We start from the raw sequence: 24,613 nt of genomic DNA on the forward strand, positions 1-24,613 counted from the left end.
TTTTCTCCCAACCACCCCTAGAAACTATGGAAGTGGTTTTTGTTGTTGTTTCCTTTGTGAGAGAGTCTCACTCTGTAGACCAGGCTGGCCTCAAACTCAAGACCCTTCTGCCTTAACCTAGCAAATGTTGGCATTATAGAAATATACTACTAGGCCTTGCTGTACCAATCTATTAGTAAATAGATCCTTAGTTTGGTCATTTCTAGAGTGTCCTGTAGTTGCATTATACAGAATGTAGCCTGTTTAGATCAACTTCTTTCACTTAGTAATGATACATGTAAGTTTCTTCCATGTCTTCCATGTTTGATAGCTCATTTCTGTTACATGGTGAATAATAGTACTTTGTTTAAATATACCACATACTTTATTCATTCCTCTACTGCAGGAAATGCTGATTGCTTCAAAAGTTTTGGCAATTCTGAATAGAGCTACTGCATGAAATCTGTGGATAATTCTTGTGTAGACATAAATTTTCAGTTCCTTTAGGTAAATATTAGCACAACTGCTACATCATATAATAAAAGTACATTTTCAACTCATGTCTAATCGTAGCTACTCAGGAGGCTGAGATCGGAGGATCACAATTCAAAGCCCACAAGGCTGACAAGCCTAAGAAATTGTTCAGTTAACTAGCAAAATGCCAGAATTGGATGTGTGGCAGAGTACTAGCTATGAACATAAAAAGCGTAGTGAGGGCATGAGCCCCTGAGTTTAAGCCTTGGTACCAGCACCCACACACAAAGGAATATGTTTACTTTTGTTGGAAGCCTCCAAATCTATCCTCCAAAGTAACTGTATCAATCTGCATTCCCACCAGCCATGGGGGCTGAGAGTTTCTATTAGTTCATATCCTTACCAATATTGGACAGTTTCAGGGTTTGGAATTTGGCCATTCTAATGGATGTATTTTGGTATCTGTTATTGGAATTTACATTTCCCTCCTGGTATCCCACAGGAAGCATCTTTTCCTGTGCTTACTTGTCTTCTTCTCTTCCTGGTTATAAAGTAGTACCTTTTAAGATCTTTGACCCACTATTTAATCAGGTTGCATCATTTCTTACTTTTTGAGACATCACTTCTTTGTATACGTTGGCTAATAGTTGTTTGTCAGGTAAACGTTATGTAATACTTTATCCCAATCTCTGACTTGTCTTTTCATTTCTTTAATAATGTCATTTGCTATGCCTACATTTTTAATTTAATGAAGTCTAGCTTATCAAGTATGTATTTCATGAATTGTGCCTTTGTACTATCTAACAAGTTGTCACCAAATCCAAAGTCATCAATTTTCTCCAATTTCATTTTCTAGGAGTTTTACAGATTGGTTTTATGTTTATCTCTGTGATACATTTTGAGGTTTTTGTTGTTGTTTCTGTACTTGGGCTTGAACTCAGGGTCTGTACAGGGCTTGAATTCTCAGTTGGCTTTTTTGCTCAAGGCTTACATTCTACCATTTGAGCTATACCTTCACTTCTGGCTTTTTGCTGGTTAATTGGAGATAAGAATCTCAGGGAACCTTTCTGCCTGAGTTGGCTTCAAACCCTGTCCTCAGATCTAAACTTCCTGAGTATCTGAGGTTACAGGTATGAGCCACTGTCACCCTACAATTTTGAGTTAATTTTTATGAATGGTATGAAGTCTGTGTCTATATCTCTTTTTGTTTCTGTCTATTTTGACATATGGTCATCTACTTGTTCCATCACCATTACTTGAAAAAACCAGATTTGTTGCATTGTATTTTCTTTGTTTCTTTGTCATAGGCTAACAAAAAGTGTGTATCTATCTAGATATTAGATAGATAGGTAGATAGATAGACAGACAGACAGACAGACAGACGGATAGATAGATAGATAGATAGATAGATAGATAGATAGATAGATAGATAGATAGATAGATAGATAGATAGATAGATAGATAGATAGATTAGATAGATAGATAGATAGATAGATAGATAGATAGATTGATTGATTAGATAGATAGATAGATAGATAGATAGATAGATAGATAGATAGATAGATAGATAGATAGATAGATACTGGCTTTTTTTTTTCCAGTTGTGGGGCTTGAATTCCCGGTCGGTCTCGGTGCTGTCCCTGAGCTTTCTTGCTTAAAGATAGTACTCTACCACTTTGAGCCACAGTGCCACTTCCTTTTTTCTGGGTATTAATTGGAAATAAAAGTCTCATGGACTTGCCTGCCTGGGATGGCTTTGAGCCATGCTCCTCAGATCTCAGCCTCCTGAATAGCTAAGATTATAGGTGTGAGCCACCAGCACCTAGCTACCAGCAGTCTGTATTTGCCTGTGTCTGTATCTGGGTTCTTAATTCTAGTTTATTTACTCCTCAGCCTGAACCATACTGACTTGATTGCATAACTTTATAATAAGTCGTGAAGTCATGTAATGTCAGTCTTTTACCTTTGTTCCCCTTCAGTATTGTATTTGGTACTCTGAGTACTTTGCTTCTCCATGTAAACATTTGAATCAATCTTTCCTCATTCACAAAATGACTTGCTGGGGTTTTAGTCGTGATTTTGTGATCCTTTAGGTCATGTTGAGAAGAACTAATACCTTAAAAGTATTGAATTTTCCTACCTGTGAGCACGTAATAGCTCTCCATTTATTTCTTTTACTGATTTCTTTCTTTCTTTCTTTTATAGTTTTCCTCATATAAATCTTGTACATATTTTGTTAGAGCTGTTGCTACATCTTTTTATTTTCTTGGATGCTAACGGAATGGTATTATGTATTTAATTTGAAATTCTACTGGTATGTTGCTGGGTATGTAGGAAAGCATTTAACTTTTTCTGTGATAACTTGGTACTCAATATTTTTGATACTTATAGCATGGTATAAGTGGAATAGATTTTCTGACAGTTGCCAACTGCATTTCAGTATACATTTTTAACTCCTTCAGGCACAGAGACATCCACCAATCTCCACCAAAAGCTCTGCTACCATGTGTTGGGGACTGACCAATCAGAAGATATCTTGTGTGCGGAATTTCCCGATGAGCCTAAGTGGATGGGGGGAGCTGAGGTATTGTATAGCTGTGGATTTTTATACTTGAGATCCTATTTGATTGATGTATGTATAAATATTCTTATTATGGGATGACCTGTGTGGACAGTAGAAGCCCTGTGAGTATTCTACTTTAAAGAATATAGATATTCAAATTGATTCTTAATGCAGGTGAGCTTTTTATCTGCAATCTCAACAGAAAAATCTTCATACCAAAAATCATACTTGCTTATGGTTAAAAAATAAGTAGATAATAATATAGAATAAAGCATGCACATTTCTAACTCAGAATCCTACTCAAAGGTGAGTAAAATGGCTTTCTAAAATTTCCTGATACATAAAAGTGAAAACATGTACTTAACATGACAGAGAAAGAAGAATCCCTTTTTACTCAGTTGTACTTTTTTTGTCTATATTAACTTCCTTTCCCATTTGTAAGTACCATTAGGCATTTTTCTGTTTTATAAATGCCGTATCTTCTTTGTTCCTCGGGGGGTTTTTGTTTTTTGCTCCTCAGAGGGTTTTTGTTGTTGGCAGTGTCACACAAGCACCTTACTTCTGGAGTCATCTCCTCAGCTCTTTTTACTTTAGCTTTTTTCTTTGCACTATTATTGCTAAGAGCATACAGGTAGGATAAATGTGGTATATGTATTTAATGCATGTAACTATATATTTGTCTATAGTATATGTATATATTTGCATGTATAGATGTGTATATGTGAGTGTATATGTAATATATAATTAATATATATTATATATACACTCACATATGTATATAGTTTTACTAGCTAGACAAATAAAAAAATTCAGGTCATGCTTATACTGTTCTTTCAGTGGAGGTTTGCTAGGTATCACTGGTCTAATAAAACATTGACCACAACTTTGAGGGAGAGGTGATTGCTCCATGCATAGACAAGATACAGGGTATTACCATGAAGTCTGTGGTTGGAGCTGCCTGCAGTATATCTTAAGTCCCAAAGTGCTGGTATCTTCTAGTTCAGCAGAAAAGCCATACAAAAATAGCTGCAGTGACTCCTTAAAGAATGTCAGTAAATGCAGGGCTGCATCTGGATGGCACAGAAATAAAGTGGGATAAAAGTAAATAAGGGATATACAAAATGAGTCCAAAAAACTTGATGTGAGCTCAGTGTCCTCATTAGTGAATTATATGGATGAAGTCACTAAGGAAACCAGTGTTCTTAGTAAACACCCAGTGGCTATAGGTTGATTTCTGTACTCCAGCCACATGGGAGGTCTTACAACCAGTCAGCACCGCGGTTGCAGGGTTCGTTGGGCCTATCTTGACTACCTGGAAGAGGGCACCTTTCCACCATGCCCTGTCATGTGCATATGCAGAAGACCATCTTGCTGCACAGAGGAGCATTGAATCAGGAGTACCATAGCACTGCAGAAATGCAGTCTTCAGAAGTCTCAGGCCTATGCCTCAGTTCCTAGTCTCCCATTTAGAAAAATCTCCAGTATGAAGCAGGAGTTTCTTGTGCCCCTCAAGGTAGTATGTATGGGAAAACCAAGGGAGTCCCAGAAGCTGGTATGCTGGAGGACTGTCTGAGCCAGCAGCAGCTGCGTGTAGCTCAGTAGTCAGGGCATCACGAGACATGCAGGAAGCAGTTTTCAAACAGCCGTTTCTTAGTGACCTGCATCTCAGAGAACTACAGAAGTCTCCTCAACAATCATGCAGCAGAGGCCTGTACTGCCGTGTTGCTTTTATTTTTAAAGTATTTATTTGAGGGGTAGTAATGGGACCCATTATTTTGTTAAATGCATCTAGCAATCTCTGTGACTAAAAAGTCAGTGTTAGAGCAGTGAGTGTACTAGAGAAAGAAAGAGGGTTTTTTATTTTGGTCCCATCTGGGTGGCCTGGGGTGAGAGTCCTTTCATCTCTCCAAGTCTCTCTTCCTTGGTTTCCTCTGTTGGATTTTTTTGAGCTTTGAAAGTCTGTGAATGGGAACATTCATCGCAGCATCTCACAGTCTTGAAGCCATAGAGTTACTGGGGATGAGCTATGTGGGGTGTGGCTGGAGGGATGTTGTGAGGCCTGGATAGAAAGCTGTCTGGTAGGGGGATTGGGAACCCAGAGTGGGGGCGCATTGTAGCTTGTGGGGGCACTAAGAGGGACTCGCGTGCCTTGGGGTGGTTGGGGCAACAGCTGCATGGGTGTGGAGCTCTCCCATACTCCTCCCCCTTTAGCTGCTGCAGTCCAAGTTCACTTTGTCTCTTTATATCTTTGATGTGACTCACCTTCCTTTCTGTCCAGATACCTCCTCCGCCTTCCTGCATGGACTGGTCTTTCTCACCCTGAGCAGAGAAAGTTCAGCAAATTGCAGGCAGGAAGCACTGATAGTTGTTACATTGATGCCTTCAGTCATGCCAGCCTGTGTCTCCCCAGGATGGACACCTTCTACCAGGCAGAGTCTACAGCTTTCTGAACACTTTTGAATAGTAGGATAATTAAAGATTATTAAAGTTCCAGACAGACACAGGTTCTCTCTCTCTCTCTCTGTTCATCTATTTTAGCTGCCTACAGTTATGGGTGTCTGGATTCCAGCTCACTATGGCCTAATAGCAAAAGATACCCTCAGTTCTGGAGACCTGTGTACTGTGTTCCCCAGCATGGGTCATAAGCTCTGGATGACTCACTGAGGATTCACTTGAAGGACAGGATTATAGAATAGAATAGAAATTAAAGTGCTTTTAAATTTTATTAATTATATACATTTATTATAGTGTGTGTGTGTCTATGTGTCTGTCTGTATCTGTGTCTATGTCTGTTGGTCGGTGGGTCGGGGGCTTGAACTTGGTCAGGGCACTGTCCCTGAGCGATCAGCTCAAGGCTATCGCTCTATCACTTGAGCCCACAGCTTCACTTCCGGTTTTCCGGTGGTTAATTGGAGATAAGAGTCTCATACTTTCCTGCCCAGGCAGGCTTTGAACCTTGAACCTTAGATCTCAGCCTCCTGAGTAGTTAGTATTACAGGTGTGAGCCACTGGTGTCTGGCTTATTGTAATTTTTTTTTTATTACCAACTAGTTGTTCAAAGTGGTTACAATTCCATAAGTACAGAGCTTCTTGGTCAGTGGCATCTCTTCATTCTTCCCCATTTTTCTCCTCCCATCCTTACCCTCAGTTACCAATTCAGTATTTGCATGGTGTATATTGAATACATAACTATATTCGTTTACCCTTCCTCCTCCATTCCTGTATTTCAGTTATTCTGTGGAGTTACCTTTTGGATTCCTTCCCTAAGTATATCTTCCTTTTTGTCTGTAAATGCATTGAGCCCTGTATATGTCATCGCACATAGTTGTATTTTAGATCTGGCTGCCACATGAGAGAAAACGTGAGCTGTTTGTCTTTCTGAACATGACTTTTAAGAAACAAAAATAATAAACTTATTTTAAAATCAGTTTGACTATTTAGAGGAGGAAAAAATTATCTAGAAAAGGAAATCCGACATGCTAAGGCCCTCTTCCAGCAGAGGGTGCTCTAGAATGAAGATTGTAGAAGCATGTGCTGTAGCCATAGAAAGGACCAAGGCGGAAAGCAAGCGCCCAGCCCTCCTCTAGCTAAATCCTATACTGGGAACCCCATTCAGTTCCATGAACCTCATTCACATCTACTTAATTCTGAAAAAAGATTGCTTTTTTTGTTTGTTTTAAACAAAGACAATCCTAAATCTTAATACATGCCATGTGTCACGAAAGCCATTTTTATATACTCACTTGTTAATTAAGAAACATTCACTTATAAAATTATATGTGTTGTACATGTATTAACATGCAAGATGCATTTCTGGTGCCTCATTTGTTTGGTATCTTTTACCTGCTGGTACACTGGGTGAATGTTTATTGTCTCTCCTGATTCCCCTGCTCAAGTTCTCACCCTATAGAATCTGTGCAGCAGAGGCCAGGATGTGTCCCAGGCAGTCTGCCTCCTTTCCCTCATTTGTTTGGTACTTCCCCCCTCTGCCCCTCCTTGCTGGTATTAGAGCCTTAAGCTTGTGGTTTGGGGTCTGTCCCTTAGCTTTTTTGCTCAGGGCTGGCCCCATTTGAGCCACAGCTCCACTTCAGCTTTTTGGTGATTAATCGGAGATAAGATTCACCTGGACTTTCCTGCTCTAGCTGGCTTTGAATTGTGATCCTTTGGTCTCAGCCTCAAATGTAGCAAGGATTACAGGTATGAGCCATAGCACCTGGCTTGGTTGGGTATCTTTTCACTTGAAGTAGTGAGTCGAGGGGAGATTTCTTCCTACAGTTTTCATACTTACTTTCCCAGGACTAGGAAGTCTCTGCTGCCTGTTTCTGCCACTTTTTCCCTCTCCTTAGCACTTCCTTATGTGTGACAGTATTCATCATGGTAATTAGTACATTGACTGTCTTTGTAGTGTGGTTGAGAAGTCAAAAGCCAGGAAGCCAACTAGAGCCCTGCATGTGGATAAATGTGGAAGGCCAAGTGGGTTCAAGTACATACACAGACACACAGACACACAGACACACACACACACACACACACACACACACACACACACACACACACACAATCATTGTAGGTAGGTAATTTGACATCCTAAATTTTCCTAAATTAAGAGTTGGAAACACATTTAAAAAGTGATATTAAGATTCACAACTGTTATGAAAAGAATCCAAGAGTCTGTAAAATAAATAGGATAAGGTTTTCTACTAGAGGAGGAACATGATTAACTGCCAAAGCTATTAAAATCCATTTTTGCCTCTTTTGTTCATTTCCTGGACAATTTCAAGTGCCACTGATTTTTAGTATACTTTTGAAATACTCAATTGATTCTTTTATTATAACTTTAAATTACTCCCAACTTGAAATGCATGTAGGTATATAGATTCTATTTTTTTTAAATCTTCCTAAGTAGAAAAAACGTATACATATTAAAGGAATTTCATACCCATGAAGATTTGGCTATTAATTGAAAACCATAGTACTCTGGAGTTCAGCATTCACTCTTTTGTTTTGTTTTGTTGGTGGTGGTGGTTTTTAGTCAGTCGTGGGGCTTGAACTCTGGGCCTGGGTGCTGTCCTTGAACTTTTCAGCTCAAGGTAAGCATTCTACCACTTGAACCACAGCGCCACTTCTGGTTTTCTGGAGGTTTATTGGAGATGAGTCTCGTGGACTTTCCTTCTTGGTTTGGCTTTGAACAGTGATCCTCAGATCTCAGCCTCTTGAGTAGGATTATAGACATGAGCCACCAGCACCCAGCTTACACGGGTTTTTGAAGATAGTAATATGTTTGAAAATCTCACACTTCTTTGTACATATAAACATGTATTGTGTCCTGTTATTTTCAAGAACAAATGATTTATGAATGGTTAAGTGTTAGGGAGTTTAAGATACTTTGCTGTTAATTTTCTCTTAAGTGAGATATATGAAAAATGGTTTATTGATTCAGGTTATTTGAAAAGCCCAGTGCTTGTAAACATGGTACAGTGTTAAGACTGACAAAACCCAAATCCATCAACTTTAATGTTTTTATTATGCTAGTAATCAAAACAATAGTTTGTTATTGTTAAGAATATATAAAGATCCTATTGGCTAGAGAAATTGCTGTTATTTATATATTATATATATTATACTATACTATGCCAATACACTATATATACTATATATACTAATATATATTTTTATATATATATTTTTTGTATATGCACAAATGAATAATCAATACATCTATCTGTCTCTATCAGAGACATAACGGTAGAGCTGATGACCTCCTGTGACAAAGTACCTTGACCAAAGACTGGTCTGAATGAGTCACAAATGCCACCTGAATGAGACATTAACTGAAGACACTTTACAAACCTATTAAATTAAATGGGACTAGATTCCTTTGGTTGAGTATTATCTCTGAATATTGTAGGGTTTTTTGGAGTTTTGAAGGAATTGTATCCTCTAAATGCTTGGTTGTCTCACTCATGTGTTAGTTGGACCAATAGATATGCAACTATCAGAGTAAAGAATATGATATCTTCTCTGATATTTTAAATGATATTTGTTAAAGATTTAGTAAACATTGCTACCCATAATGTAGCCTGTTTCCACAAATATGCACAATTAAAAATTGGTAATGAGTGAATGTGGCTTTTCATGAAGAGCATGTAATACCTTCATACCTTTTTCCCTACTTTTTGGTAAATGTAAAGAATACAGAATGGCTATTGGTTCAATTCTTTAAAAATGTACCATTTTGAAAAAGTCCTGAGAGGTTCTTAGCTGAGAGCTGTGTGCCACACCCAATACGGCATGAATTTGAAGTCCTACCCCAGCATCTACTACATCTGCTCATGTCTGCCATGAGATGCACCCTTGATGGCTGTTTATAGCCTGAATATTTGTATCACAGCTCCCTAATACTGGTGGTGGATAGCCTACATTCTCATAGCAGTTGTAAGAATGGAAAATTCTAAGTGACTACTTTTAGGCGAATTCTACCTCTCCTTTGAGGGTCAGTTAGGGGCATCTTTCCTTAAATCCTTTGTCATCTCCCTTTTCTTCCCAATTGCCTTCTTGCAGTGCTCCTGTCTACCACTCCCATCATACTTTGCAGCCCTTGCTCTTAGTGTTCTACACTATAAATGATTCTTTTTGTTTCTGTGTCTATTCCTACATCTTTATCATGACCTCTTGAAGGCCCTGTCTTATTGATTTTTGTATGTGAGAGCCCAGTTCAGCAGCAGGTGTGATTGAACTCAAATACTCAAATACTGGTTGAACAAACAGCCTCAGCCATGAATCCCTATTGTTCAGTGTGTTTGGTGACCTATCTTTAGTAGATGAGGTGGAAGGTTATCTAGGACCTAGATTATTCTATTGAAACCAATTCCCTTTGGTAGCCACCGTGGCCAACCCTATCCACTCTGGGTAAAGGGGTATACTTTAGGCTTTCTCCTTGAACCTTTTGCTGTGCTTGGCTCTTTTGGCAAACTGGTCTTGGACCACCTGAAGGTCATTTTACAGTGACCACTGGTACATTAAAGTAGCCTTAACCAAAACAAGCAAGTTACTTTCCCTTTCACAAGGACTCCAGTGCGAAGGGAAGTGAACTTTGAGGAGCTTTCGAGGAAAGGAGCCACGGAAAAGGAAAGAATGAATTACTTCCTTACTCTTTCTTAGCTTGGAGTTGCCTTCTGTTAGTCACAAAGGCTGAAGCAAAAGGGAGGGGTAGATTTAGATTTTTTGGTTGTTATTGTTTTGTTCAGTGGATATTTGCCTGGTCGTGAATATTGAAAAACCAACCAGTAGAGAATTGCCAACTGTTCCTTAGCACATCTATACAATACCACATTCTTTGTACATCTAGATCTTCTCCTTTGTTCACATACTTTTTATCATTAGTGCTTTCTTCTTCCTTGGTTCTTTTCTTTTCTTTTCTTTTCTTTTTTCTTTTGCCAGTTCTGGGACTTGAACTCTGGGCCTGGGCACTGTCCCTTGGCTTCGTTTGCAGTCTACCACTTGAGCCATACTGCCAATTCTGGCATTTTCTGTGTATGTGATTCTGAGGAAGCAAACACAGGGCTTCACACATACAAGGCTAGCACTCTATCTCTAAGCCACATTCCTAGCCCTCCTTGGTTATTTTCTAACTTTATTTAATCTGTATTCTCAGTATATAATCCAAATGATTCCACAGAATTAGGTTGTCAAAGTAACCTGTATATTAAAAAGTGGTAGTTGTCAGGATGGGGAAAGTTTTGTCTTTCATAGTATTAGGAATGCAAGTCATGAATACCAGCAAGTGTCACTTTTTCATTTACAGTGACTCTTAGAATTTTGCATTTGTTAATGTTTTATTTGCATCTATTTGCATAAATGGTAGACTTCCATGAGATAAAATGTCTTTGACTTAAGGGAAATTTGCTTAAGAAGAAAGGATTTTTAAAAATTACAGATTTAGGAGTTACATATTTAATAACTGGCCAGACTAATGTTATGGTTATTGTGTTTCAAAAAGTCAGTGTGTTTTGATCAGATTGCTTCCAGAGAGCACAATTATTCTAGCCTGTATTACTGCTTAAAATAATTCTTTGTAAATGGAATTTATGCAGTTTCACCAAGCTTTTATAGAAGGACCTTTGGCTCTCCTGCTTTTTCTCTGGCCTTCAGGAAAGGTGCTTTATTCTGTTATGTTTCCAAAGGTCTTATCAGTCCCTGCCTAAGGACTTGTGAGAAATGGTCTTTAAAATTGCCTTGAAATAGTCTTTAAGTGTGAAGCTGCTGCTAAGTAAATGTTGCTGCTGATAAAATTTTGTGGGAAAAGGTATATTTCTAATCTGTACATTTTAGAATAAATGACCTTCAAATGATTTTGAGATCTGAGATACCTGAGCATTTGAAAGCATGTTCATTCAGCTTAGCAGGTTTTAGTGGCTTGTAGTGAAGAAAATAATGATAGGAAGAAGGCTGACTTCATTGTAGTATGCTTTGGACTTCCTACTTCAGATGAAATATATTCGTTAGAGCTATTTAGTCCAGAAGGAAATTCAGAGAAGAACTCATTAAATGTGCTGGACCCAGCTGCCCTGGAAAGCCTGGTATGGTTCCTGCAGTGAATTTCACTGTGTCTTCCTATTGACTGGATCACTCAGGCTGAATTAGCCATCATTTATGATGGATGTAGCCTGACTATAAGCACTAAGCTGTTCAGATTCTGCTTTTAGTTCGAGGATAAAAGCACAAAAGCTTGAAGTATTGTTAATGAAGCTAATTTCGATTATATTCATCAGAATTAACTAAGGGATTACTGATGATATTTTTAACATAGGATAGTCTAAAAATAAGGTGGAACTAAAATTCTGAACATGAGCTTATTAACTATGTATGTATTAAAAGCTTAATGAAAATAGAATGTGTAACTCCCAAATCAAGGAAGGAAAAATGTTTATAAAGAAATTTATATTTAATGTAAGGTTGGAGATCTATGTAGATTAACTGCATAAGAGTGTGTGCTGAACTTGTACAGGCCCTGGGTCTAGCACCGGGAAAAAAAAAAGGAAAGGAAGGAAAGAAAAAATGGAGTAAGCAAAGTGAATAGAATGTTTAAATGTGGAAACCAATAAGCAGTAATAATTACTAAAACATACAGATTGGATTTTTATAGTTAAATCACATTGCATTCATTTGCAGAAAACACAGTTAAGATATAATGGCAGATTTCTGCTCCTGGCCTTGATATGGTAACATACTGGCCAGCCCGCCTGTCTACAATTTGAAAACTAGAAAAAGCAACTGTAACTCAAAACAAGAGATGAGTCTTACAGTTGCCCTAGCTTTTTGCTTGCAAATAGTTTGTGGACCCCAGGAAAAATAGGAGGAATTTAGCATATATGTTTTACTGATTTAAGCCTTCGGGATTTGCAGAGCAAAGGAGAGAAATACCCAGAAATATGCCTTGGAATCCACTTACGCTTTTGGCTCTCTGTTAAGATGTGTGTATATTGAATCAGATTCCAAGGTTCAGGCTAAGAGCAACAACCAGGGAGCTGTCAACTGACAACCATCAAAGGTTTGATAAGGCTGGGAAATTTCTGTTCTGACAGAGCAGAAAGGCCTTGTGAACATGTAGATGTTCAGTAGATAACTCAGAAAGACCACTAGAGCTATGGTCTTCACCCAACAAAGCTTACAAAGAAGTCTTAAATAAATCTGGCTCACTTACCAATCAAGTTACTGCTTCAGAACATTTGACAGGCAGATTAGGAAAGGAAAAATAAACGCAACAACATTCAAAAGGTCCAGAATACACTTTTAAAAGTTACTTACTACATGTATAAAGAAGCAGGAGACTGACTTATAAAAATTGGTCAATAGAAATAGATCCTAAAATGACATAAAAAGTTACAAAAATAATTTTTTTAAGTTTCCAGAAAAATGTTAATATACTAAGCAAAAGAAGTAGGAAATATAAAAAGGAATTACCCATTCTCTTAGAGGTAAAAATAAATTTTGAACTGGTAAATTTTCTGCATAAGCTAGTAGTTTATAGATACTATATAAAAAAAATTTTGAAGCAGGACAATTAAAACTGCATTACAAAGAGAAAAACAGAAGTCAGCACAATCCTCTATTTAACACAGCAGCCAAAGAGGAAAACATTCCAAACCAGGAAATGTATAAGAAATGAATGTGACTTTTCATGTGAAACCGTGTATGTAAGAAAACAATACGCCCTTCTTGATTTCTGTATTTAAAACTCCAATCCTTTCCACACATCCTGGCTACCTTATCAGCACTTATCGGTGTTCTCCGTAGCATTGAGCAGTAATATGGAATTGCTGCATAATTTTGAACTTATGTATTTGTCTCCTTTGTTAGATTCACTTTTTTCTGAACTGTTTCTTTACCATCTACAAACACATTTTATACATAATTGCTGATTAGCAAATGTCTCTTGAATGAGCAAACGAAAGAATAATAGTTGGTATTAAGGGTGTCTATAGAAAAAGATGTGTTTGTGTGTATTTATAAATATAGGATTTTAAAGAAATGACTCATGATTATGAGGGTTTGGCAAGTCCTAAGTCTACAGAGTAGGCTCACAGGCAGAAGAGTTAGGAAAGAAGTGTTGTTTGCTGGCTGACTTGCTTCATTGTTGCTCAGAGAAGTTAGTTTTTGTCTTCTTAACATCTTCAGTTCGGAAGTGGTGCTGTGGCTTAAGTGGTAGAGTGCTGTCCCTGAGCACAAAGAGGTTCAAGGACAGTGCCCAGGCCCTGACTTCAAACCCTAGGACTGGCAAAAAAAAAAAAAAAAAAAAAGATATTTAGCAGATGGAATGAAATCCATCCAGGTTATGGAGGAAAATATCCTTTGTTCCAAAATACCATACAAAACCATCTTGAATAATGGTTAATAAGCCAAGTTGAAATAAAGCTATTACAATAAAGGTATGGAAAATAGGGACTCATGTACTATTGCCACAAAGTGGCATCTGTTGGTAGACCCACTTTGCAAGAACTCCCTTGGCTATCCTTGCTAACTTAGAACCATTATTTCTAAAATACATAACCCATGAACATCGAGGATATTAGTGTCTAAAATGAAATAATCACATTGAGGTCGTTAGGACATTCAGTTATATCTACTAATAGTTTCTACTTAAATAATTCACTGTGTCTAAAACTGACTAAGTGAGATAAGAAGAAATTGGTGTTCTTTTTTTATTACATAATTTTATTGTCAGAAACTTAGGTAAGTGACTGCAGTTAACGTTCTCTTTTTTTAACCTAGTATTTAATAATCTGTTCATCAAAAGTCTGTTCTGATGAGGCCCTGCACTGATTTTGTCCCGCACAGTTGTCTGATGATGGTCGCTATGTTTTGTTATCCATCTGGGAGGGCTGTGACCCGGTAAACCGACTCTGGTACTGTGACCTGCAGCAGGAGCCCAACGGCATCACCGGTAAGTTAGTTTACAAACCCAGGTTGCTTTTCCAGGAAGCATCATTTCAAAAGCAATTGTTTTGGTCTAGTTGATTTCCCAAGGAGACTTCTGCCTTTCTATCATGTTATCTCAGGTTGTACAATTGTTTTCTTTCAGTACTATTTCATAAAATGAAGGAAAATGAAATGAAGCATTTTCTCGTATACTGATATCTGCACTTGACTGTGAAAGTGTCCTGTGTGTTACAGATGAAGAGTTAGGAAGAAGCTGGTTGGCTGGTCTATAATGTATTAACAGCTGTGTAGATTTTAGGTTGCAAACCCTCAGGAAAGTGGTGATAACCAGAATTTACCAGATTAACAAGCAATCCTATCATACCAGGCCACGTCCTAAGTAACAGCCTGCTTTTGCTTCTTGAACCCTTAGAGCACGGTATAATCAGCAGCTTTTATTCTGGCCTTAAACAGATGGCCATTTAGTGAAGATTGCCTTATTTTTTTTCTATTAAGAAAATAGACGCACTCATTTTGTCTCAAGAAAACAGCAACACCTAGGTCAGTGTTCACATTCTTTGAGAGGAACAAAACATAAGACTGTCTGGCTGGACATGTTGGCACATTCCTGTAAGCCCAGAACTCAAGAGGCTAAGACAGGAGAATTGCAAGTTCAAGGCCAGCCTGGTCTGTACGGTGAGCTCCTATCTCAGAGAAAGAAAGAAGTATGAATGAAATTGTTCCTGTTTGGTTCTGCAATCTTGGGATGTTGGGAAGGACTATGCTGTAGTAAACTAATTACATTATAACTCTTCAAGAGAATGCTGTTTTCATTTTCCTTCATTATATATTGAAGTCAGTAAGTATGTTTATGTTACTATGGGACACAAATTAACAAATTTAGAATGCAAATTCTTTATTCCAAATAGGGGAGAAAATTCCATCCACATTTTCATACACTGAACAGCTATTGGTGTATCCACTTTGATAAGGGAGAGCAGGACTGAATGAAACCTTTCGCGGGCCAGAAAAACTCAAGGAAACTCTCCCTGTTTCCTTCCCAGTGTCTTGGTCCTTATCCTTCCTGTTTTTCACTCTTCTTTCCATTTGATCATTGGGTGTAGCAAAGAATTAGAGAACAGTTTGGGAGGTCAAAAATACCACAGTGTCCAGATGAACAAGATCCTTGAGCAAAATTCTAGACAGTGCAGCTCATGAATGAATGTGATGAACAAAAGTGAGAAGCATCTGATAAACCCTGAATGGCTATCTGAACATGCAGAAGAAACAAACTCAGTTTCTACAAACCCAAGCCACTTGATCCCCAAATGTGTAGCATCTTCCCTCCCCTTCCAGGTAGCTCATCTTTGCTCTTACATGGAAGTAGCATCAGGCCCCACAAATTGAGGGCTCAGTCCACTGCACCTCCTTCAGACCCAGTCACAAGTATGCGACTCTGGAACTTCTGCCTGACCAGGATTCTCAGCACCCTGAATTGCATTCGCTTCATGTGCTAGAGCAGCTGACAGAACTCAGGACATACTGTATTTACATTTACTACTTTATTCCAAAGGGTCCTTCCTGCCCTCCCTCCCTTTCTCTCTTTCTTCCTCCCTTCCTTTATTTCTTCAGGTGGTATTGGGGGTTAAACTCAGGACCTCATAATTGGTAGGCAGGAGTTCTACTGCTTGAGCCACACCTCCAACCCTTTTTATTTATTTATTTAATAAGGAATTTAAATTCCTAATTTAAATAAGGCCTCACATATTTGGGGGGAGGGGTGGGCAGAGGAAGCCTATACTACCATCCTCCATGGGCATGGTGCTACTACACCCAGCATTTTATTGTTGTTGTTAAGACAGGGTTTCATGAACTTATTACCTAGGCTGACTTCAAACCTCAATATTCTCAGTATATATTTTCCTCCCAAGTAGCTGGGATTACAGATATGAGCCCTCATGCCCAGCTTTCCAAAATGTACTTCAAAGGGTACAAGTAATCAGCCAGGTAAAGAGATAGATAAAGAGAAGGAGGGTCCTGTGTACAGGAGCTTCAGTTTTTGGAGAATTGAGGTATATCATGCTTATGGCACACTGGTGAACTCTTGTTCCCCTTCTGCAAGTCTTTATGTGCTCAGCTGCCAGAAGTTCTGTAGACCTAAGCCTCTGGATTTTCATGGAGATTTCATTGCATAGGTTTGAGGAAAATCTGAATAACCAAATGGGATGGGACAAAAAGGGCATGATTGTATTCCCAGAGAGCAGGGGAATCATTGAGGCCTGTCTGCTCAGCGGCTTCTTGGGCTCTTTGCAGCGTTCATTTCTCCTAGGCTAGGGCAGGATCCTCTAGAAAAGGAGAAGCTATCAGATTAGAGAATTTCTGCATGGCTAGCTCCAAGCCAGGAGAATATCAGAGTGGCATATTTTTTAGTTTCTATGACTTGCATTGGGAAAGAGAAATTCTATTTTTTTTGTGGTCTGCTTTGAAGAGAACAAGATTTCAGGGGCAAGGAGAGGTCAGAGAGAGAGATTCCCCTTCCTTTCCTTTCTCCATTTCTCTCCTCTCTCGTTTCCTTTGTAAGGGAAATATTTGGAATTATTGCATATTGGTTTTAGTTAATATCATGGTAAAGTAGGTTGAAGACAGTCTTTGAAGGTTTGGTATTTTAAAAAAAAATCTTAATTATAAAATCTGTTCTAAGTAAGAGATTTGGTAGTAATTTGTTTTCTACAAAACTAGATTCTTAATTAGGAGTCTTTTAATTTAAAAAATGCAGAATTGTATGTACCTCTACTGTCCGGACTGTGTGGACTGTGTCTTATTATGCAGATTGATAGTTGAGTATCAGGATCACATAGCCAGTGGGTGACAGTGTCACCTCCCTGCTTGCCATTCCTGTCTGCTCTCCCCTTTTTGTTACTCTTGTTGAACTAAGGCAAGGATAAATGATCCTGAGTGCTTTGACTGCAGCACACTTAGTTAATTTAAGTGTTAGATGCAATAGTCAAGAAAACCTGGTGACTGGAAGTTAAATCCAGTGTTATGAAGCCTCTATGTTTATATGAATGAAATCTGTACCCTTTTTGATCATTGTAAAGCCTTTCTGCTCTGATTTTAATCTTTTTCCCCCTTAAAGGCAAGGAGAATTATTAGAGGTTTTCATAAAATTCTTTATTAAGGCACCACAAAATTACATTCCTTAAAAACTAAGGATGACTCCTTTCTAACTTTTCTGTTGTCTTTGTCTCCCAAGAAAGCCTTCTGTCTGTATGCACTTTGAAATTAGAAACACAGAAAAGCATGTGCACACAACATGCACACACACACATACACACACAGCCAGGAGCAATTTAGAAAAAGATGCACATGGGGAGAACAAAACTGTGAATACACGATGAAAAATAATCTTGGAGCTGGATGCTGGTGTTTCATGCCCCTAATCCTAGCCACTGAGGAGGAGACTGAGATTTTAGGATTAGGGATCTGAACCAACCTAAGCAGAAAAGTCCAAGGAACTTTTATCTCTAATTAACCAGCAAAAAGCTGGAACTGGAGACATAGTTCAGCTAGTAAATCATCAGTAATGAGTGAAAAAGCTGAATGAGGGCTCAAGGCTGAATTCAAGCCCCAATTCTTGCAAAACAAAACAACCGCAAATCTTTGGAACCTTGAAAGTTAAATGGCATGTTTATGGAGCTAGATTCCTTTTGTCACATCAATCTGCATTGTGTTCTCTCCCTTGCTGCCTATCCTCACTAACTTGTGAGGTTAATCTCTGTTCTGCCATTTTTGGTCTGTCTTTGGGAAGTTCATTTCCATCATTTGCTTTTCAGTACTTGCATTTAAGAGTAATATGAAGCCAGTAATATGTAGTGGTGCATACTTGTAATCCCAGTTACTCAGGAGGCAGAGGTATGAAGATTTTAGTGCAAGACTGGATCCAGCAAAAGTATGTTGATCTATGGGGCTGCATTAGCCAAGGGACACCTCATCTCTCTTGTTCTTTGTGGGGTCCCTGTGCCTAGAACAGTGCTTGAACTATGAATGACTCACTGATGCCTTTAGGAATACACATGTGCGGGTATAGAAGCATCTTCCCCGGAGCTTCTCATTTACTTGTGATCCCCTAACTTTCATCATCATCATCATCATCATCATCATCATCATCATTCATCCTTATCATCATTCATCCTTATTCATCCTTATCAATCATCATCAACCTCATCCTCATTTGGCTTTGTTCTTTACTAAACCCTAGTAGTGGATGACAGACGATGGTTCTTTCTGTTCCATATGTTGTATTAAGATGATTAGTGAAGAGGTACCAAGGTGTTCTTAAGGACACCTAACCAGTGTGACATTTTATTAGTTCTGCGGTAGGAAGAACAGCTGAGTGTTGACTCCTCTGGTTCTTAATGTGATTGATGTCTGCAGATGAGTTGAAATTAATTACCCTGAACCTTGCAAGAAAATGATTTCTGTCTCAGTTTTCTTAACTGTATGATCTGTACTTTTTTATTTCTTTTGAAATATACACATACATTGTGTTTCTAGAATGTTATTAAAACTTCATACACTTAGATTAAACCTAGAATAAATTTCCATATATTTTCTACCTCATCATTAAAAATCACTTCTTCTCAGCTATTTCTTTTCCCCCAAATGGGTGGACCTTTAAATTTTTATAAGAAAACTTAAATGAATTTCTATCTTGAAAGTATAAACCTATTCCTTAGTATGTAAACATTTATCTTAGGAATATGTGTTTAAATATTTGTGTTAGAAAAGTAGATTAAGCTTCCATTTTAAATTGATCTCTTTTGTTTTTACATTGTAAAGAACTGTGGAAAGATTCAGTATAAATGCCAGACTCTTATGTTTTATGTTTAGTTACAAAGCTGATATGACCCAGTGCTCACTCTGTGCTAAAATCCATAGCATGGATTCAAGAGAGGAAAGGATGTAATGAGCTTCCTTTGAAAAAATCCTGTCCTGTGAAGGTCTATCCTTTAGAATATTTTGCCTATTTTACAATTGTTCTTGTAGAAATCCTGACACATTCCTTATGGTCAGTGAGCACACAGAATCTATTTGAAGCTGGGGTTAATGCTTCAAAATCTAGTAACAGGTTTGACCTATACTTACGGGAAGCCCTTGTTTACCGGAGCTTGATTATTTATATAACCACCACATCTTTGAACTCACCTGTGCACACAGGAAAATGGAGGGAAATTTCTATTGTGTTTTGCCTTTGGTGACACTTTAGTGATTTGGGGTAGAGAGGGATTATAATGAATAACTCTGTGTGCAAGACCTTTTCAGGTAGAGACTGTAAGATGGTTAGTGTGTGACACAAAGGTTTCACATCAGGAAATGCTTTATTGTCTGTGGAATCTTTTAAGAAATCTGACATTTCACCAAACCCAGATTTTGTGTCTATAAATGTCATAGGCCAGACAATGATATCTCATCATTCTTACTATAAACAAATCAAGCTTTCTGATTACCCTCAAATTTGGCAGACAGCTAACAAAATTTAATTTATATTCTTTTCAGAAACGGAGACTTTGTTTTAAACATTGTTTTATGGCAGCTAAGATACAGTTGCCTTTGAGTAGGTCCACTGCTGATTTTTATTTTGAGGTTAGCAATTTGTCAGTGAAAAAATATAATTGTGTTTCCAATGCAGAGTTTAACCTTTCATGACAAGTAATTGTGAAGGACCATTTCTGAGAGTTGGGCAGATTTTGAATTACCTCAGAATAACCTCACAATCAAAACAATGTAAATGGTGTTAAGGGAAAGGTTTTTAGGCAAGGCTTTCCAAATCCATGGCTCGTTTGCCAAAAAGAGAGGAGGCCAGAGAGACTGAAAGCAGGAATAGGAGCTGAATTGTGCTGAGTATTTCTGCTGGGGTGGAAAGTCAGACCTGCGCTTCTCTGTGGATAAGAGTCTCATTAGAAGTCTTTATCGCAAGAATAATTTATAAGTAAATCTGCAAGTGGTAGGCCTGGAAAGCACAGAATGAGTAGCACCCTCTCTTGCTTGTCTTTACCTGAGCACTGGCAGGGGTCTCTTTACCTGAGCACTAGAGGAGACACGTTGTGAATTTTACTCCTGAAACAGGAGAGACGCTGCCCTTCACGTGGGTACAGGTTGACTTAATTGTGTCCAATGTGGCTCAAAAATTCTTCTGCCAAAAATTCAGAGCTTCCAGGCTGGTTGTGTTCCAAGGGGCAAACTAGGAGAAATACTCTGGAAGGTTGCCACTTCAACCCATGCCCCCCTCCAGCATTTCCCACAGGTAGTGCTTCATTCCTTTAGGGGAAACTAGTTTACTGCCAGAAAGCATGAGCCAGACAAAAATCACCAACATGAGAATAGAACCAGCAGAAATGAAGTGAGATAATCAGATTCAGCCTGAAAATAAGTATGGGAAATACACTTTGAACAATGATCAACCATCTGTAGTGGTGCTATAAAAATAATGTAAACAAGAATTGTGGGGACAAGAGATAAGATGCTAGAAAGACTCAGATTTGGAAAAGGACCAGTAGTACTTTTAGGAATAAAAAATATGGTCAGTTACATTTTAAAACAATTATTTTGGCTAAAGAAAAAATAGACACAGTAAAAGAGATTTAGGTAACCCATATGTAATTTAAAAATATAACTGCCCACCAAGAGATGGAAAACATGATATTGGATATGAAAAATGAACTTCTAGAAATGATAAACTACAAGTTGAGAACCATTATTCTGCAAAACACAACGTTCAAAATCTGAGATGCCTAAGCTGGGTGCCAGTGGCTCACGCCTGTAATCCTAGCTACTCAGGAGTCTGAGATCTGAGGATCTGGGTTCAAAGCCAGCCCAGGCAGGAAAGTCTGTGAGACTCTTATCTCCAATAAACCACTCAGAAAACTGGAAGTGACGCTGTGGCTCAAGTGCTAGAGCGCTCACCTTGAGCTGAAGAGCACAGGGTCAGCACCCAAGCCTAGAGTTCAAGCCCCATGACCAATCCTCCCCCCCCCAAAAAAAAACAAAACTAAGATACCTATTAGAACTCTGTATATAGTTAATGTGAAGGTTAAAAATACTTAATTAAAGGTAGTACCGCAGGAATGATATAGTACCTATCTTAATATCAAAGTCAACTTTAAAGCAGAAACCATTGCTAGAGATAAAAATGGGTAATTAGAAAACTTTTAAACTAGTTTTGTGCAAGTGTATAAAATTATGTGTATATCTAACAGCATAATTTCAAAACATCAGGAGCAAATTTTGAGCATATGAGCAAAAATAGAGAAGCCCACAATTGTAGAGACATTTTTAACAGACCTTTTCAGCAACTGACAGAATGGCCAAGAATAAATCAGTAAGTATTCAGAAGATTTCAACAGTATTTAAACAGATGACCTAATAGGCATATATATTTAGCATACTATATCCAGTAGTTTCAGAGAACATTTTTAAAGAAAAATTTTTAAAAATCCCTACATCACAAAGCATTTCTCAACCAACTTAAAAGCACTAATACCACACTAAATATATTCTCTGAGCACCGTAAGATACAAGCAAGAGTCAATAATTATTACCAAAGAATGAGTGATCTTACAAGGACAATGTGAAGTGAAAGAATCAGATGCAAGCGTGTATGTGTCGCATGATTTCATTACATGTAAAACCTGTGTGATGAGGGAAAATTATACTATAGTGTTTATGGTACCCACACAGGAAGAGATAAGAAAGAAAAGCCAGTTTTCATAAGTCAGGAGGAGCTCCCAGAAGGGAAGTGGGACTCCATACAAACAAAAATCAACTGACTGCCCCTATGTGTTTGTTCTTCCAGATAAGTTTTAGGATGCTATCACATTCCCTAGAAATTTCATTTGGATTTGGAATGGAATTTGTTAAATCCATACATTTCTGGGATTATTTGCACCTTTGAAATGCTGTATCGTCCTATGTAGGGATATGATATGTGTTCCAGCTACTCAGGGTTGTTTTTGTCCCTACTTTTATATTTCCTTAGCGGGGGGGGGGGGGGGGGGGGGGGGAATAGTAGATTTTTTTTCTTCATTTAGAATCCATGTGTCATGTTTAGATTTTTAAGTATCCCATTAAGTTTGCTTCTGTTGTAAATGAGGTTCTTCCCTTACTTCCCTCTGTGTTTTCTAATGGTTATTGCCAATGTATAGGAAAGCCCTGTGGGGGGCGGGGAGAAGGAGGGGGAAGGTGTTCTGGGAGAATTCAATTCAGGGCCTTGGTTTTTCACTCAAATCTGGTGCCCAACCACTTGAGCCACACCTCCATTTTCTGTTTATTATTATTATTATTATTAATTAGAGGTAGGAGTCTCAGACTTCTCTTTCCTGGCTGACTTCAAATCTCTATTCTTAGGTCTCAGCCTTCTAAGTAGCTGCAGCTACAGGCTTGAGCCACCAGTGCTTACCTAGAAATTATTTTTGTTGTAGGGTAGACACTATCAATAACTTTTAGAATGATTTTCACATTTTCTTTAATTCCTAGTTGACATTGACCGAATGAGGCCCTAAGTAGTAGGAGAGCCAGAGTTCTCCTCCAAATATGTCTGACCTCTGAACCTTTTTATATGATAGAATCCTGTTTCCTCTAATAAATTTAATTCTTGAACAAATTATCTGAAGATACAGTGAATACAAAGGAGTTAAGCGAGCATAAAGTATTCATTAAAGCTATAAGGAATATGAATGAATTATGCAAAATAGTTACAAAATAAAATTGAAAGTAGGAGAGGAATGGAGAAGATCTGACAGTCGTTCAGATTAGAAGTCACAAGGTTTTTACCCTGATGAAACATTCTCTGAGTATCTGTATAGATACACTGTGAAGCAAATGTCTTCCCAGTATTTTTTTTTAAATAATAAAAGTGATGGTGAGCCATTTGGGTGATGATGAACATGTTTAAGATCTTTAGAGTGAGCACCACCTCCATGCTAGTTTTTCAGAATATAAACCTAGAAAATGGGTCTGGGAAGGTGACTCAGTGGTAGAGCACTTGCCTTGCATGCATGTGGTGCTGTGACTCAAGTGGTAGAGCACTAGCCTTGAGCTAAAGAGCTGAGGGACAGCGCCCAGACCCAGAGTTCAGGCCCCACGACCAGACTCCCCCCCCCCCAAAAAAACTAGAAAATGTCCCTTCTAGCCAGGCATTGGTGGCTCATGCCTGTAACCCTAGCTACTTAGGAGGCCAAGACCTGAATAAGGATCAAGAATTGAGGATTACAGTTCAAAGCCAGCCTGGGCAGGAAAGTTATCTCCAACTAACCACCAGAAAACAAAGTGGTGCTGTGTCTAAAAATTTTAGAGTGCTAGCTTTGAGTAAAAAAGCTCAGGGACAGCACCCAGGCCCTGAGTTCAAGCCCCACAACTGACAGAAAATGTCCCTTCTTCCATTTAACACAACTTTATTTGTATCTTTGAAAAAACCTCACACTGCATTTCAGGACTAAGTGTGAAATAGTTAATAAAAAAGATAAATAATAAGAAAATAAATACATAAATACATAACTATATCTTGCAAGAGGGCCAAGAAGAACTGAACTGGGGCAATTAGAAGTGGCTGGCCTCCTGAGAATGGGCAGTTAGGCAGAGGACAGGGCCTGTGACATGGCTAGATGTACATGGTCAACAGCCAGTAGAGCACAGATAGGAAGCAACAATTAGAACAAGCTGAAGTTGGTTAAGTGGGAAAGGACTGCCACATGGAGCCTTTGACCAAAATGTGTGGGGGAAGTCATTGATGTTTGAAAGGATACCAACATGGACCATTACAATATGAAGACAATGTGGTGATTAAAATACAGAGACAATCAAGGATAGCAATGGGAAGGCCAGCCAGGCAGCTTAATGCAATAGACAAAGTTTCTCAGACTTAGTACTGTTGATACTTGGAGCTGGCTGCTGCTTTATCATGGTACTCTCCTATGCATCGCAGCTTGCGTAAACAGCATTTCTGACCTCTTCTCACTAAATGCCAGGAACAATCCTCCTACTCCCTCTCCCCTACATTATTTATGACAATCAAAAATATCTCTAGACACTTCAAATGCTGTATGAGGGAGGAAAATTTGGTTGAGTTGTTACTATAGTCAGAGAGCAGACAGTGAAGCTTTCTTATGGTGTGGTATTAGGAGT

At 38.4% G+C, this 24,613-nt stretch overlaps 1 protein-coding gene across 1 annotated transcript in view; it reads left to right on the plus strand.

Annotated features, from left to right (window-relative positions):
- Prep (prolyl endopeptidase) overlaps positions 1-24,613 on the plus strand; it is a 101,254-nt gene that overhangs the window by 33,778 nt on the left and 42,863 nt on the right. The window contains exons 6-7 of the mRNA XM_070010526.1: positions 2,916-3,037; positions 14,354-14,459. Coding sequence (XP_069866627.1) covers positions 2,916-3,037; positions 14,354-14,459 — 228 coding nt within the window. The remainder of the gene's footprint in view (positions 1-2,915; positions 3,038-14,353; positions 14,460-24,613) is intronic.

Source organism: Dipodomys merriami, unplaced genomic scaffold, assembly GCF_024711535.1.
Source record: "Dipodomys merriami isolate MVZ:Mamm:240054 unplaced genomic scaffold, mDipMer1.0.p SCAF_8, whole genome shotgun sequence".
Lineage (NCBI taxonomy): Eukaryota > Metazoa > Chordata > Mammalia > Rodentia > Heteromyidae > Dipodomys > Dipodomys merriami.